Source organism: Mirounga leonina, unplaced genomic scaffold, assembly GCF_011800145.1.
Source record: "Mirounga leonina isolate KUSES-001 unplaced genomic scaffold, KU_Mleo_1.0 Mir_376, whole genome shotgun sequence".
Taxonomy (NCBI): Eukaryota; Metazoa; Chordata; class Mammalia; order Carnivora; family Phocidae; genus Mirounga; species Mirounga leonina.
The window spans coordinates 4,310,329-4,323,444 of NW_023270718.1; the positions used below are offsets into that span (position 1 = coordinate 4,310,329).

General features: G+C 56.3%; 2 protein-coding genes across 2 annotated transcripts in view; both read left to right on the forward strand.

Moving 5' to 3' along the window:
- GRIN2D (glutamate ionotropic receptor NMDA type subunit 2D) overlaps nt 1–1,221 on the forward strand; it is a 31,743-nt gene extending 30,522 nt beyond the window's left edge. The window contains exon 13 of the mRNA XM_034986490.1: nt 5–1,221. Within this exon, the coding sequence (XP_034842381.1) occupies nt 5–273 (269 nt within the window). The 3' untranslated portion in view covers nt 274–1,221. The remainder of the gene's footprint in view (nt 1–4) is intronic.
- Nucleotides 1,222–2,381: 1,160 nt separating this feature from the next.
- On the forward strand, nt 2,382–8,392 carry GRWD1 (glutamate rich WD repeat containing 1). The gene is made up of 7 exons (XM_034986906.1): nt 2,382–2,594; nt 2,796–2,913; nt 3,069–3,225; nt 5,349–5,562; nt 5,683–5,825; nt 5,993–6,190; nt 7,586–8,392. Exons 1-7 carry the CDS (start codon nt 2,408–2,410, stop codon nt 7,904–7,906), a joined length of 1,338 nt encoding a protein of 445 aa, XP_034842797.1. The 5' UTR covers nt 2,382–2,407; the 3' UTR covers nt 7,907–8,392.
- The last annotated feature ends 4,724 nt before the right edge of the window (nt 8,393–13,116 follow it).

A 13,116-nucleotide genomic window follows, 5' to 3' on the forward strand; every position in this document is an offset into this window, starting at 1 on the left:
CCAGTGCACCACCACCGGCACCGGCGCGCCGCGGGGGGCTGGGACCTCCCGCCGCCGGCGCCCACCTCGCGCTCGCTCGAGGACCTCAGCTCGTGCCCCCGCGCCGCCCCCGCGCGCAGGCTCACCGGGCCCTCCCGCCACGCGCGCCGGTGCCCGCACGCCGCGCACTGGGGGCCGCCGCTGCCCGCCGCGCCCCACCGGAGACACCGGGGCGGGGACCTGGGTACCCGCAGGGGCTCGGCGCACTTCTCCAGCCTCGAGTCCGAGGTATGACGCGGCCCCGGGGGCCCCAGCGCCCCCTCGGTCAGCGCAGGCCACGGCCCGAGGGGGCACGCGCAATGAACGGGACCCGCGTGGGTTGGGAAGGAGCAAACGGACCTGGCCGGACCCCGCCTGGAGCAGCGTCCTGCGCCCCCTCGCCTTGGGGGCACCACGAGCCGGAAGGGATTTGGGCCCCCCAAATCTCACCCAGCCTGAAAGGTGGGGGTCTCGGAGCCCACTGGAGATTTTGGTTTTTTTTTTAAACCCGACAAGGGCTTTTTAACGTCACCAGATGGGGCGGGAGGTGGGGGGTCACGCCGCGCCCGCGTCCCACCCCCACGCCCGGGGCCGTGGCCCCCTCATCACTGTGCAGCTCCCCGGCCCCAGCCGCGCCTCCGGGGAAGCCCGTTTTTAACCTTTCATCCATTGGGACTCAAAACTGTGAGACGCGTTCGCCAAACTGTGACCCCAGACCTTGGCCCCGCCACACAGAAACCCCTGACCCCAGACTGTGACTTCCGACCCCTAAAAATGGTCATCCGACCCCAGACTGTGACCCCCAACCCCAAACTGTGACCCGAATCCCAGACTGTACCCCGACCAGACTGTGACTCTTGACGTCAAACCTTGACACACCCTCCTCCTTTTCCATCCTCGGTCGCTTTTCCTTATTTTGACCTAGGACACTCCCAACGGAAGCCCCGCCTCCCCCTGCCCTAGCGTGGATCCCAACCAACATCGGGCCAAAACTTCCCACCCTGTCGCACCTCACTACCAGCCCCACGTGCCACCAACCACAGCCTCACCAAATCCAGCCCTTATTTGTGACCCTCCCATGATGACCCTGCAGACCCCCCCCCCCCCCAAAAAAAAGCCTCCTCTTCCTAGATCTCCAGCCGGGTCTGGAGCTGGGGTGTGGAGGGGACGGTCTGGGACTCCACACCCACCACCAACCTCCCCTCCCACTCTCCTGTTACACATTGCAGTGTTTGGAATAAACCATGTTTTTATGCCTCCTCAGTCCAAGTGTGAGCTCCATGTTTGTCTCAGCCGCCCTCAAACTTCTCTGGAGGAAACAGAAACTGAGAAAAGTCCCACAGAGGAAGAGAGGGCAGAAAGAAAATTATATTGAGAACACTGACCCTGGAGGGAGGTGGGAGACAAAGACCCACAAGGAAGCTGTGAGAAAAGATCCTAAGAAGAGAAGGAATGAGAAGGGGTGAGGGCGGACAGAGACCTAGAGAGAAGGAGGAACAGCGAACTCAACAAAGATCCAGGATCAAAACATTTCAGGATTAAGTCTAGGGTCCCGTTCCTATGGCTGCAAGCATCGCAGCTTGCTAGATTCTTCATAGCCTGTTCATGCAAGCGAGGGGAGAGTCTATTATATCCTAGCCAATCCACCTACCTTGAATGCCGTTAATCTCACCAGTGAGAATCTGTTTCTAGCATTTCATTATGGCAATTAGCCAAACCTCTGGTGCTGATGAGCGATAAAGAGAGCCGAAGCACTTGTAATAGTGGTCTCCAGAGGGCTGACTTTCTGATTAAGGGCTCGCTGACCACAGCTGCAATGTGAACGCCTGGTTAGGCAATTGACTGCCCCAAGAGGGTAGATTCAACCGACCAACTTACACATATCATCCTGTCTACACTAAAGCATTTTGAAGTGAATTAAAGCCATCATAAAAAGGAGGGGAAAGGAAACGGGCTTTATGGGTCCTCGGGGAGCAAAAACTCAAGTCTACTTGCCAGTAAGAACTCTTATTTGCATAAATGAATAATGTGGCGGAAAGGAAGCAATGAGAGTCAAAGGTGGAAGATGGAGTCGGAGCTCGGAACTCCTCCAGTAGGAGAAAACTGGCCTGGTACAGAACTACAACTCCCATGAGGCCTTGCCGCTGCTCTGCGGAAAAGCGCCGCAAAGTCACGCGAAGGGTGTAGAGTTCTTCGCATCCGCAGGCCTCGGTCGCTAGGCTGGGACGCCGTTACCTTAGCTCTCCTTCACCCTCTCGCCACCGCCCTCTCAAATTGGTGAGCTGGGTGGTTTCCAAGGCAACCGTGCAGCCGGGCGGCTCTCCGAAGGAGAAAACCGCAACCCGGAAGTGACGTCCTTACCTCGCGCCCGCGGTGAGAGGGTTCGAAGATGGCGGCGCGCAAGGGTAGGCGGCGCACGTGTGAAACCCGGGAACCCATGGAGGCCGAGTCCAGCGACGCAGGGACCGAAGGCCCGGCCCAGGTCTACCTGCCCGGCCGCGGACCACCGCTGCGCGAAGGAGAGGAGCTGGTCATGGACGAGGAGGCCTACGTGCTGTACCACCGAGCGCAGACTGGTAGGGCTGAGCACCGGGCTCCTGGGCCCTGAGTTAGGAGGGGACCGGAATCCTGAGTCCTGAGCGGGGCTGGTTCCGAGTCTTTAACTTACGAGGCACTCTGAGAAAAGGCTGTGTTGTAAGACGGATGAAAACATCACGCGCGAGGCGGCTGAGATCTCTGTCCCATCCTGATTTTCCAACCCCTTCTTCTATCCCCAGGAGCCCCCTGTCTTAGCTTCGACATAGTCCGGGATCACCTGGGAGACAACCGGACAGAGCTTCCTCTTACACTTTACCTGTGTGCTGGGACCCAGGCGGAGAGCGCCCAGAGCAACAGGTGAGTGAGACCTGAGGTTTTATCCAGGACCAGGAGCCTGAGCCCCCAGCTCCCCCTCCCCCAGGACCTAGAAGTCGGGGTTTCCAGCTTCTCTCCTCCCTCCCTCTTAAGGACCCTGGCATCCAGTGCCTCACTCACCCCACACTTTCCCCCAGACTGATGATGCTTCGGATGCATAATCTGCATGGGACAAAGCCCCCGCCATCGGAGGGCAGCGATGAGGAGGAGGAAGATGAAGAGGATGAAGAAGAGCGGAAGCCTCAGCTGGAGCTCGCTATGGTGCCCCACTATGGCGGCATCAACCGAGTCCGGGTAGATACAGTCCCAGGAGCCCTCTCTACATTCTCTGACCTCCTCCCCAACCCCCTCGTCCATGCCTTTCAGCTTTTAGAAAAGTACTGGCACGTAATTTTAATATGTTAGTTTATATATGTCTTAGCTATCGTCATTGGCGCTGTGTGCTAGGAGAAATAAGGGGGCTGTTTTTTACCTTCTTTCCTCTTCAGTACAATGGTGAAAATTGCAGAACTTGCCTGATGAGGTGACTGGAGGGTGAAAGGGAATAACCTACAGTTGTTTTGGGTGTCTAGAGACAGCATCTGGTTCTAGTGTACAGATGTGTGTTTTCTGTTATTGCTCAGTAACTGTCCTGGGCTGTGGGGTCACTTTGTGCTGCTGACTTACAGCGCCTTCGGAGCAGGCTGATGTGTGAATTAAATGAAACGATGCATGAGCAGCATTCAGGGCAGTGCTTGGCCCACAGTCCTTGCTGTGTGTTCCCATTCAAGGGTTACCATTTTTCATCAGACAAGATCAGGCGCGTTCGGGGTGGTATGGCTGTAGACAAGAGTTACCATGTTTCATGCACCATTCTGTGCCCTGGGGATTTAACAGAGAGCAGAAGGTCTCTGGTTTTGTGAAACTTACATGCTAGCAGGGAAGGGAGCAAGCAGAAACTAAATGCATCCAGAGGTGCCAAATGTTGTGGAGAAGAGTAAAGGTAAGGGAAGGGAATTAGGATGTTCCTAGAGTGAATTTGCTTTTTTTTTTTTTTTTTAGATTTTATTTATTTATTTGAGAGAGAGAGCACATGAGAGGGGGGAGGGTCGGGAGGGTCAGAGGAAGAAGCAGACTCCCTGCCAAGCAGGGAGCCCGATGCGGGACTCGATCCTGCGACTCCAGGATCATGACCTGAGCCGAAGGCAGTCGCTTAACCAACTGAGCCACCCAGGCGCCCCGAATTTGCTATTTTAAATAGTGCTGGCAGGGAAGTATTTATGATAAGATGCCATTTGAACAGAGACCCACAGGAAGTAAGGGAATGAGCCAAAGCTCTCTGTCGGGAAAGGGTTTATAGACAGAGGAAACACAAGTGTAAAGGCCCTGGGACAAATGTGGCATGTTTGAGGAAGTTCAGGGGAAGGCAGGGAGACCAGTGCATCTACTAGAGCAAATGGACGAAGGGGAGAGTGACAGCATTTGGGGGAGGGGGGTGATGGGTTGTGTGGGGCTTGTAGGTCCATTTAAGGACTTGGCTTTTACTTGGGGAGTAATTGTGAGCCATTGGAGGGTTTAGAGCAGAGGACAAATGGGATCTGACTTACGGGGTTTGTTTTTTTGTTGTTTTTTTGTTTTGTTTTTGAGGGAGGGAGAGAGAAAATCTTGAGCAGGCTCTATGCCTAGCTCAGAGCCCAGTGTGGGGCTTGATCCCAACACCCTGAAATCGTGACCTGACTTGTGTTTTAAAGAGATTCCCTCTGACTGCTGTATTGAGAATAGACTGCAGGAAGGCAAGGGGGAAGGACAGTCCTGTGGGGAGGCCATAATTCAAGGGAAAGGATGACAGGGGTAGCAGGAGTGGTGACAGAGGTTGTGAGGAGTGGGAAGTGGTGCATTGTTGAGTGTAGCTAGCATGCAGTGAGTGTGAGGAGGAAAAGACAAGTCATTGAGTCGCCAGGCGGGGAGCCCCAGAAAGGAGGTGGTTGCTGATGGCAGTTGGGAGCTTGGCTTCAGTTGTGTTTGAACAGTCGGTGTGATAGGAGTCTGGAGTTGAGGAGAGAGGTCAGGTGTAGGGGCTACTGGAAGCTCTTGAGGTCGAATGGGATCTCCTAGCAAGCAGACATTAGAGGCTTACAGAGACTGGTAGTCTGAACCCCCTCCCGAGGGTTGGTGGAGTTAACAGCCTCCATTCCTGGGGGTCTGGAAGGCATTTTCCAACCCACATCACTGCCCCTACACAATGTGGGAAGTTGTCCCAGGTACCATGCTGGTCTTACAGGCCCCACAAAGGCTTCTGGGAGCCGGTGTCCCAGCCTTGGGGCGATGGGAGTTCTGAGGAGCTGCAGTTCTGGTTCTCACGGATGCTGGGAGCTGTGGTCACCACCCTGAGCCTCCTGTCCCTCCCACCTCCCTTTCCCTTCTCCCTGCCCCTGCAGGTATCATGGCTGGGTGAGGAGCCGGTGGCTGGTATATGGTCAGAGAAGGGCCAGGTGGAGGTGTTTGCACTGCGGCGGCTTCTGCAGGTGGTGGATGACCCCCAGGCCTTGGCGACCTTCCTCCGGGACGAGCAGGCCCGTGTGAAGCCCATCTTCGCTTTCGCGGGCCACATGGGCGAGGGTTTTGCACTGGACTGGTCCCCCCGGGTGTCTGGTGAGTCTCCGGGGGGTGAGAGGGAGCAGGGTCTGTAGGAAGAGTGGGGGCTAAGAGTACAGGGAGGAGAGGGAGCTGTGGCCAGCCACGCCCAGGCGGTTTCCTGACTCCTGGTTCTAGGGCGACTACTGACTGGTGACTGTCAGAAGAACATCCACCTCTGGACGCCCACGGACGGCGGCTCCTGGCACGTGGACCAGCGGCCATTTGTGGGCCACACACGCTCTGTGGAGGACCTGCAGTGGTCCCCAACTGAGGACACAGTGAGGGAGGGCTGGGGGTCTGGACTCCTGGGTCTTGGGAGAGGAGGGGCCCGGGGCTAGGTCCCAGTGAGGGGGACACTGAAAAAAAGGGCAGCCCACCACTCATCCCTGGTCTCCAGGGTGAGGTGGCAGGCACCCCGGGGTCACTCAGACTCTGCGTGGTCTAGGTGTTTGCCTCCTGCTCAGCTGATGCCTCCATTCGCATCTGGGACATCCGGGCCGCGCCCAGCAAGGCCTGCATGCTCACCACCGCCGCCGCCCACGACGGGGATGTCAACGTGATCAGCTGGAGCCGCCGGGAACCCTTCCTGCTCAGCGGCGGGGACGACGGGGCCCTCAAGATCTGGGACCTGCGGCAGTTCAAGGTATTTCCCCAGCTGGACATTTCCCCAGCCCGGGGAACGCCTACTCCCAGCAGCCGCTAGGATTCGCAGGTTTCCCTCCTTAGGTGCTTGTCTGTACCAGAGCTGGGAAGGCCTGTCGAGTTGGGGTCCAGCCCTTTTGGGGGGCAGATGAGGAATTGGGCTCAGTGGAAGGAAGGCTGTGACTGGTGTAGGGTTGCTCACTCCCCTAGCTGGAGAGGTGACAGGAGACAAGAAGCTGAGTGGCAGCCTCGATTCCCAATTCCCGTCTACCCGCTGGTGAGCCGGGCAGCTGACTTTGCAGCCCGAGGCTTCAGGCATCTCAGAGTTGTAGACTCTTTGTTAGTGAACTTTGTAGAATCAGCTGAGAATCGGAGGCCACGTCGTTGGTTACAGGAGAGGAAACAGGTACAGAAAGGACAGGAGCAGAGGTGACATCACCACCCAGCCAAGAATTGACTTCATAGAGCCGAGAGGGGTTCTGGGCAGGAGGAATTGCAACTCTGGCATCCCTCTGGCCAAAGCCACCATTAAATACGGCTCTGTGCCTTCCCGGGCCCCCCACAATGTAATCTTTTCTCCCCTCTGGTATGATGAGTTCTATAGCGTCAGCCTGAGGAAGCTTCTAGAAACAGGTTCCAGCCCCCAAGGCAGGTGTATGGGCAGCATCCATGACCAAGTTGATTGGCCACTGGAACTTTGGACCCACGTCTCCAATTCAGAGAGACTCCGGTTCCCAGCAGCACCTTTGCTTTAGTAAAAGTGCTGTGTATCTTTTCCTCGGCTGCCGTTGGAACCTGGGAGCTGTGCTTCTGCCCTCTTTAAGGCCTTCATAGAATCAGCAGGTTTGAGAAGTACCCCCTTCTTTTTTTTAAGGTTTATTTATTTAGAGAGAGTGCACGCACGAGCGGGGAGAGGGGCAGAAGAAGAGGGAGGGAGAGCAGACTCTCAGCTAAGCGTGGAGAGCAGACTCTCAGCTAAGCGTCAAGCCCAATGTGGCCTCGATCTCAGGACCCTGAGATTATGACCTGAGCTGAAACCAAGAGTCAGCGCTTAACCAACTGAGCCACCCTGGGGCCCCGAGAACCACCCCTTTTTATAGGAAGGGAAACTGAGGCATGCCCAGGGAGGACCAGCGGTGGGGATTTTGTGACCTGGAGCTGGAAGGGGCTTCTTTGCAGGTGAAACCACGGTTCCCAGCAGCCCCTAGGATGTTAGGCCCCATATCACCAGTTGTGCTTGGCCCTCTGTCCCCTTCAGAGAACCTGGGCCTGTGGGGGTCTCAGGGGTGGCGCCCTGGTGGAACCCGACGGCCGGAGAGTAGCAAGGGCTCGGCTTGGGTCACCCGAGGGACTCAGGCTGAGGTGCTCAGAGCCCCGGACTCCCTTCTTCCCGTAGTCTGGCTCCCCGGTGGCCACCTTCAAGCAGCACGTGGCCCCCGTGACCTCGGTCGAGTGGCATCCCCAGGATAGCGGGGTCTTCGCGGCCTCGGGTGCAGACAACCAGATCACACAGTGGGACCTGGCCGTGGAGCGCGACCCCGAGGCAGGCGACGCAGAGACCGTGGACCCCGGGCTGGCGGACCTCCCCCAGCAGCTCCTGTTTGTGCACCAGGGCGAGACAGACCTGAAGGAGCTGCATTGGCACCCACAGTGCCCCGGGCTCCTCGTCAGCACCGCCCTGTCGGGCTTCACCGTCTTCCGCACCATCAGCGTCTGACCAGCCCCACCTGGCCTTTCCCCTGGCCACCGAGGTTGGCGTTGGTTCCGCCGGGAGGGACTCCTTCAGGTCAGCTGACCAGCCCTCCTCCGATAGAAGGGCTTGGCCTGTCAGCCGCCATGACGGATTGTTTGACATTTTGTTCTTTGAAAGGACTTGATTTGGTCCCACGACCCCTCTTGCCAAACGATCTGGTTTGACCCATGACTGTAGAACTACTTGGTTCAGTCCAGGGAGCCTTCCAACCACAGGGCTCGGTTTGGCACCGGGGACCCCTCCTGCAGAAAGACTTGGTTTGGCCCAGGCTGCCCCCCCCCCCCCCCCCCCCCTTGAGGACCTGCTGGCCTGTTTCCCAGTGTCACTGTGGATGTTTTGTGCGCTCTGGCACCTGGCTTGACCCTTTGACCTCTCCATCCCAGGACCCAGTTGTGGCCTCTGGTCTTCCCCCCCCCCTCCCCGGGAACTCGAGCACTTTACAGTGGGTGGGCTGAAGTTGAGGGGTGGGCTCCTCCAGCAGAATCTGGTTTTGCCCTTTGTCTTCCTGCCAAACAAGGTTTGGCCCGGACTTCCCAGTGGGGGGCTGTGGGGGTCTTCCTCCCCTCCATCCTGCATCCAAGGCAGGCGCTGTGCGGGGAGGAAGATCCGGGGCTCCTGAGGCAGTAAAGGACCAGAAGGAGGCCTGATGTGTGTGGGACTCATCTGCTGGCTGCTTCTCTGTGAAGAAATGGGAGGAGGAGGCGGGAACCGGGCCCCCACCCCAGCTGTTCAGAGGCCACCGAGCTGGGAGAGGCCAGTGGGAATCCCTGCTTCCTGTGGTCTCTCAGCCCCCATCAGGTGCTGTTCAGATCCACCTGCCTCAAATTTTATTCCATGTGGACCTCAGTCCAAGTCTCTGGAGGGGTAGCTCACCTGTGTCCCCCTGACTTTTTAAGGCTTCATCTCAGAAGGAACCAGGGAGGCTCCCCCCATTTCTCTGTCTTTCCACCTCTGTCCCCTTTATCTCTTTGTTCCCTCATCTGTGTCCCCACCTCCCCGTGTCTCCCTGCCCCCTCCCCCTTCTGTGTCTGCCACCGCATCTCCTCCAGCCTGCTTGGGCTGCGGCCCAGCTGCCCTGCCTGGCCATCCTCCCTGGCTCCCCCTCTGCGGCTCTGAGCTGGCCCCACCCCCTGCCCCCCCTCAGCCAGGCCTCTGATCCGCCTGTGGACACAGAGGTCGGGCGCCCGGCACAAGGCCCCCGGGGCCCAGGACGCATCACTGCCCCTCAGCACCCACAGAGGCCTCCCTGCGGCCCTAGCAGAGGATCCCCCGGCGGAGGGCATGGGGGTGGGCTGCCCCACCAGGTATGTGCCTCCATACAGAGACCCCGGGGGTGGGGGGGCTCCCGCACCTCCCCCCACACCCCTACCCTGCACCCTCCTTGCTTGGGCTCCTCTGCTCCACATTCCCCATCCTCACTGTTCCCCCCAGGAAGGTCCTTCCTCACCCTCGGTGACCAAGTCCAGCCCCCAAACAACCTCTCCCCCTGGTTGGGTGCCTCCGTCTCTGACCCTGTCTCCATCTGCCTTCTGCTCCTTTGTCCCTGTCATCGCAAGCCTCTCTCGCCCTTCTCTGTCCACAACTCCAGCTCCCTGCCATCCCATTTCCTGACACATCATCTCCCCTTCCCAACTTTTCCTAGTCAGCCTGTCTCTCCTGTCCCCTCCCGCTCTCTATCCACTCCTGCTATGTCTCTGTCCCCTCTCTCTAGGTCTCTGACACCCCCCCCCAGGTCTCTATGCATCCCACCACCACCCGGTCTCTGTCCCCCTCCCTCTGGATCCCTGTACCCTGTGCGGGGTCTTTCCCTCTCTCTAGGTTCCCCATCTCAGAACCCTTCCTGTCCACTCTGAGCCTCTGTCCCCTCACACCCTAGCCCCCCACTCTGTCGATCTCTGCCCTTCAACCTGCTGTTCAGACCCTGTTGGTAGATGGGGAAAAAGCAGGGGCGGGGGTGACACCCAGGGTCTCCGGAAGTGTGAAAGTGCTCCTTTTTGAGGGGGAGGGAGGTTGGGGCCTGGGGGTGGAGCTTCTTGGCCTCAGATTAGACAGTGACTTTGACACCCAAGTTGATACACCTTAAGCCCCGTGTCTCCTTTATATGGAAACATTAAGCTGCTCTGGCAGGTCAGGGGGAGGACTTGAGACTCTGGATCCTTTTCCCTCCTGTCCTGCCTTCGCAGGGGCGGGGTGGGGGGAGGAGGCCTTGAACCCGTGTCCCATCCACCCTCTGTGAGCTGGGCCATGTTGGATGCAGACATGGCCCTCTGGAGGTGAAGAACTCCATCAACTTTGTGAAATGGACACAGCCATTTCCACCTCACAGGGCTGAGGTGGGGGGATTGATGAGGCAGAAGCCTGCATTGGAAAGGCTCAGGACCCAAACCGGCACCCCAACCTTAGCACTGCGTGGGTCTGGCCAGGTCTCCTACCCTGTTCCCCAACCTGTGAAGTGGGGCAGTGATCTTGACCTCCCAGTGTCCTGGACAGTCAAGGTGAGGTGAGCAGTGGGGTCTGGCGGAGTCCAGTGGGCAGGCTGCAGGCATCCCCTGAGCCCATACAAGGCCCAGGACTTAGTAGGTGCTCAGGAACCTGATCAGGAACCCTGATAAGGTTGTCCGTGGGTCATCGCCCAGGCTCTGGCACCTGAGAAGCCTGGATGGGTGCCTGAGTCAAAGACCTCAGTGCCTCAGTTCACTTTTCTGTGAAAAACAGCCCCCCGCCCCACGCATCCAAGGGTTGTGGTTAGAGATGGGTGAGTGGGTATGGAAGGACCCAGCCTGCGGACCACCTCCCCTACCCTGTTGGTGGCTCCTGATGGGACCAGCACATAGTGGGGACTTCTGGGGAGGAGAGGGCTGCAAATGCAAATACAGAGCTTGGATTCAAACCTGGGCCCTTCAACCATTAGCTTCAGTTAACCCCTTTCTGGAAGAATGATCTCCCAACTCCCAGGGTTGTTGAGGGTGAGAAAAGAGTCAAGGTTGGGGCACGGTGTCGATGCTCAGCACGGTCAGGCCCAGTCCACTCTGATCTGAGCTGCAACTTTGCATCCTTAGAATGCAACACGCAAAGCTGTCCAGGTGCAGAGCTTAGTGAGGCGGGGAGGGTAATGTGGGGACCCACTGATGTTGAACTTAACGACTAACAGCCCTCTCATTTTGAGCACCCCTGGCCCTGCCAAGAAGCCCATGGGGATCCCAGAGCTTGGTGCAGGGGCCACACAGTACATGGGTGCTTGGTAAATACTGATGGGACTGACTGTCACATATCTAAACTCTAGCCGCCTCTGCAGCTCCTGGGGTAGGGGGTTATGAAGTCCCCGGGTCCATGCATTGTGCTTTCCTTCCTCTCTTCTCCACCCTGTTGAGCAGCCGAGATTCTACTTCCCAGAGAAGGGAGCTGAGGTTCAGGCAGGGATGGGACTTGCCACCAGTCCTACAGTTAGGAAGTGACAGAGCTCGGATTCAACCCAGAACTGCCTGATTCAAAAACCCAGGCTCTTTCCACAGACGAGTCTCCAGAAAAGGAAGCCAGTGGTCCTAGGGCACATAGTGGGTCAGCCACTGAGCCAGGATTGGGCCCTTGATCTAAATGGGAGACTTCCTGACCTTGAAGAAGTCCAATTTCCCCCCTTTTACAGTTGAAGAAACTACTTAGATTTGCCTAAGATCTGAGGGTCAGGGCTGAGCTTGGGTTTTGTTTTGGTTTGTTTTTTTGTGGGGTTTTGTTTTGTTTTGTTTTTGGTGGTGGTGGTTGTAACTATTCGTTAAAATAGGAGTTTAAAAAAGGGCGCCTGGCTGGCTCAGTCAGTGGAGTATGCGACTCTTGATCTCGAGGTCATGAGTTCGAGCCCTAGAATACAACCCACACACTAAGTATACAATTCAGTGTTTTTTAGTATTTTCATGGAGTTGTGCCACCATCACCACAATCAGTTTTCAAACACTTTCATCACCCCAACAGGAAGACCTGTGTCCTCTGGCTATCACTCCCCACCCAATCCCCCCACCTCCCAGCCCTAGGTACAACTAGTCTCCTTTCTCAATGTTGTACAGATTTGCCCATCTGGACATATAAATGAAAGTATACAATATGTGGTCCTTTTTTTTTTAAAGATTTTTTTTTTTAAGATCTTATTTATTTATTTGACAGAGAGATACAGCGAGAGAGGTAACACAAGCAGGGGGAGAGGGAGAAGCAGGCTTCCTGCCAAGCAGGGAGCCCAATGCGGGGCTCGATCCCAGGACCCTGGGATCATGACCTGAGCTGAAGGCAGACTTTTAATGACTGAGCCACCCAGGTGCCCCAACATTTATTTATTTATTTGAGAGAGGTGGGGGAGAGGGAAAGTCTTAAGTAGATGCCGTCCTCAGTGAGCCCAACCTGGGGCTCACTCTCACGACCCTGAGATCAGACCTGAGCCAAAACCAAGAGTCAGATTCTTAATCAACTGAGTCACCCAGGTGCCCCAAAATGTGGTCTTCTGTATCTGGCTTCCTTCACTTAGCATGATGTTTTCAAAGTTCATCCATGTTGTAGCGTGTCAGCGCTTTGTTTTCTTGCTGGGTAGCACGTCACTGTGTGGATATATCACATTTAGTTATTCATTCGTCAACTGATGGCTATTTGGGTTGTTTCCATCTGTTGGTGGCTATCTCTAATAACACGGTCATGAACATTTGTGTACCAGTGGTTTGTGTGGACGTTTGTTTCTAGGGGATACCTAGAAGTGGAATTGCTGGGTCAGAGGGTAGCTATGTTTAACCATTTAAGGAACTGCCAGACTATTTTTCCCAGCATCTGCACCATTTTACATTCCACCAGTAAGTAATGTACGATGGTGCCAACTTCTCCACGTCCTTGTCAACACAGGTTATCTTTCCGAGTGGATGGAAAATAGCGTTTCGTGGTTTTGATTTGCATTTCCCTGATGGCTAATGACATCATCTTTTTAGGTGCTTTATGAGCTTATCTTATTGGCTACTTTTATATTTTTCTTAGAGAAGTGTCTCCTCGGATCCTTTGTGAATTTTTTTTTAAGATTGATTGGTTGATTTGAGAGGGAGAGCACAGGAGGGAGGGACAGAGGGCGAGAGAGAGTCTTAAGCAGACTCCGCACTGAGCGCGGAGCCTGACGCAAAGCTCAATCTCAAGACCCAAGATCACTACCT

Excerpts from the sequence above, each read along its gene's own strand:
- GRWD1 (XM_034986906.1), top strand. The coding sequence starts at position 2,408 with ATGGCGGCGCGCAAGGGTAGGCGGCGCACGTGTGAAACCCGGGAACCC. Across the intron at positions 2,914-3,068 it reads GAGAGCGCCCAGAGCAACAG|ACTGATGATGCTTCGGATGC; the intron begins GTGAGTGAGACC and ends ACTTTCCCCCAG. Across the intron at positions 5,563-5,682 it reads CTGGTCCCCCCGGGTGTCTG|GGCGACTACTGACTGGTGAC; the intron begins GTGAGTCTCCGG and ends TCCTGGTTCTAG.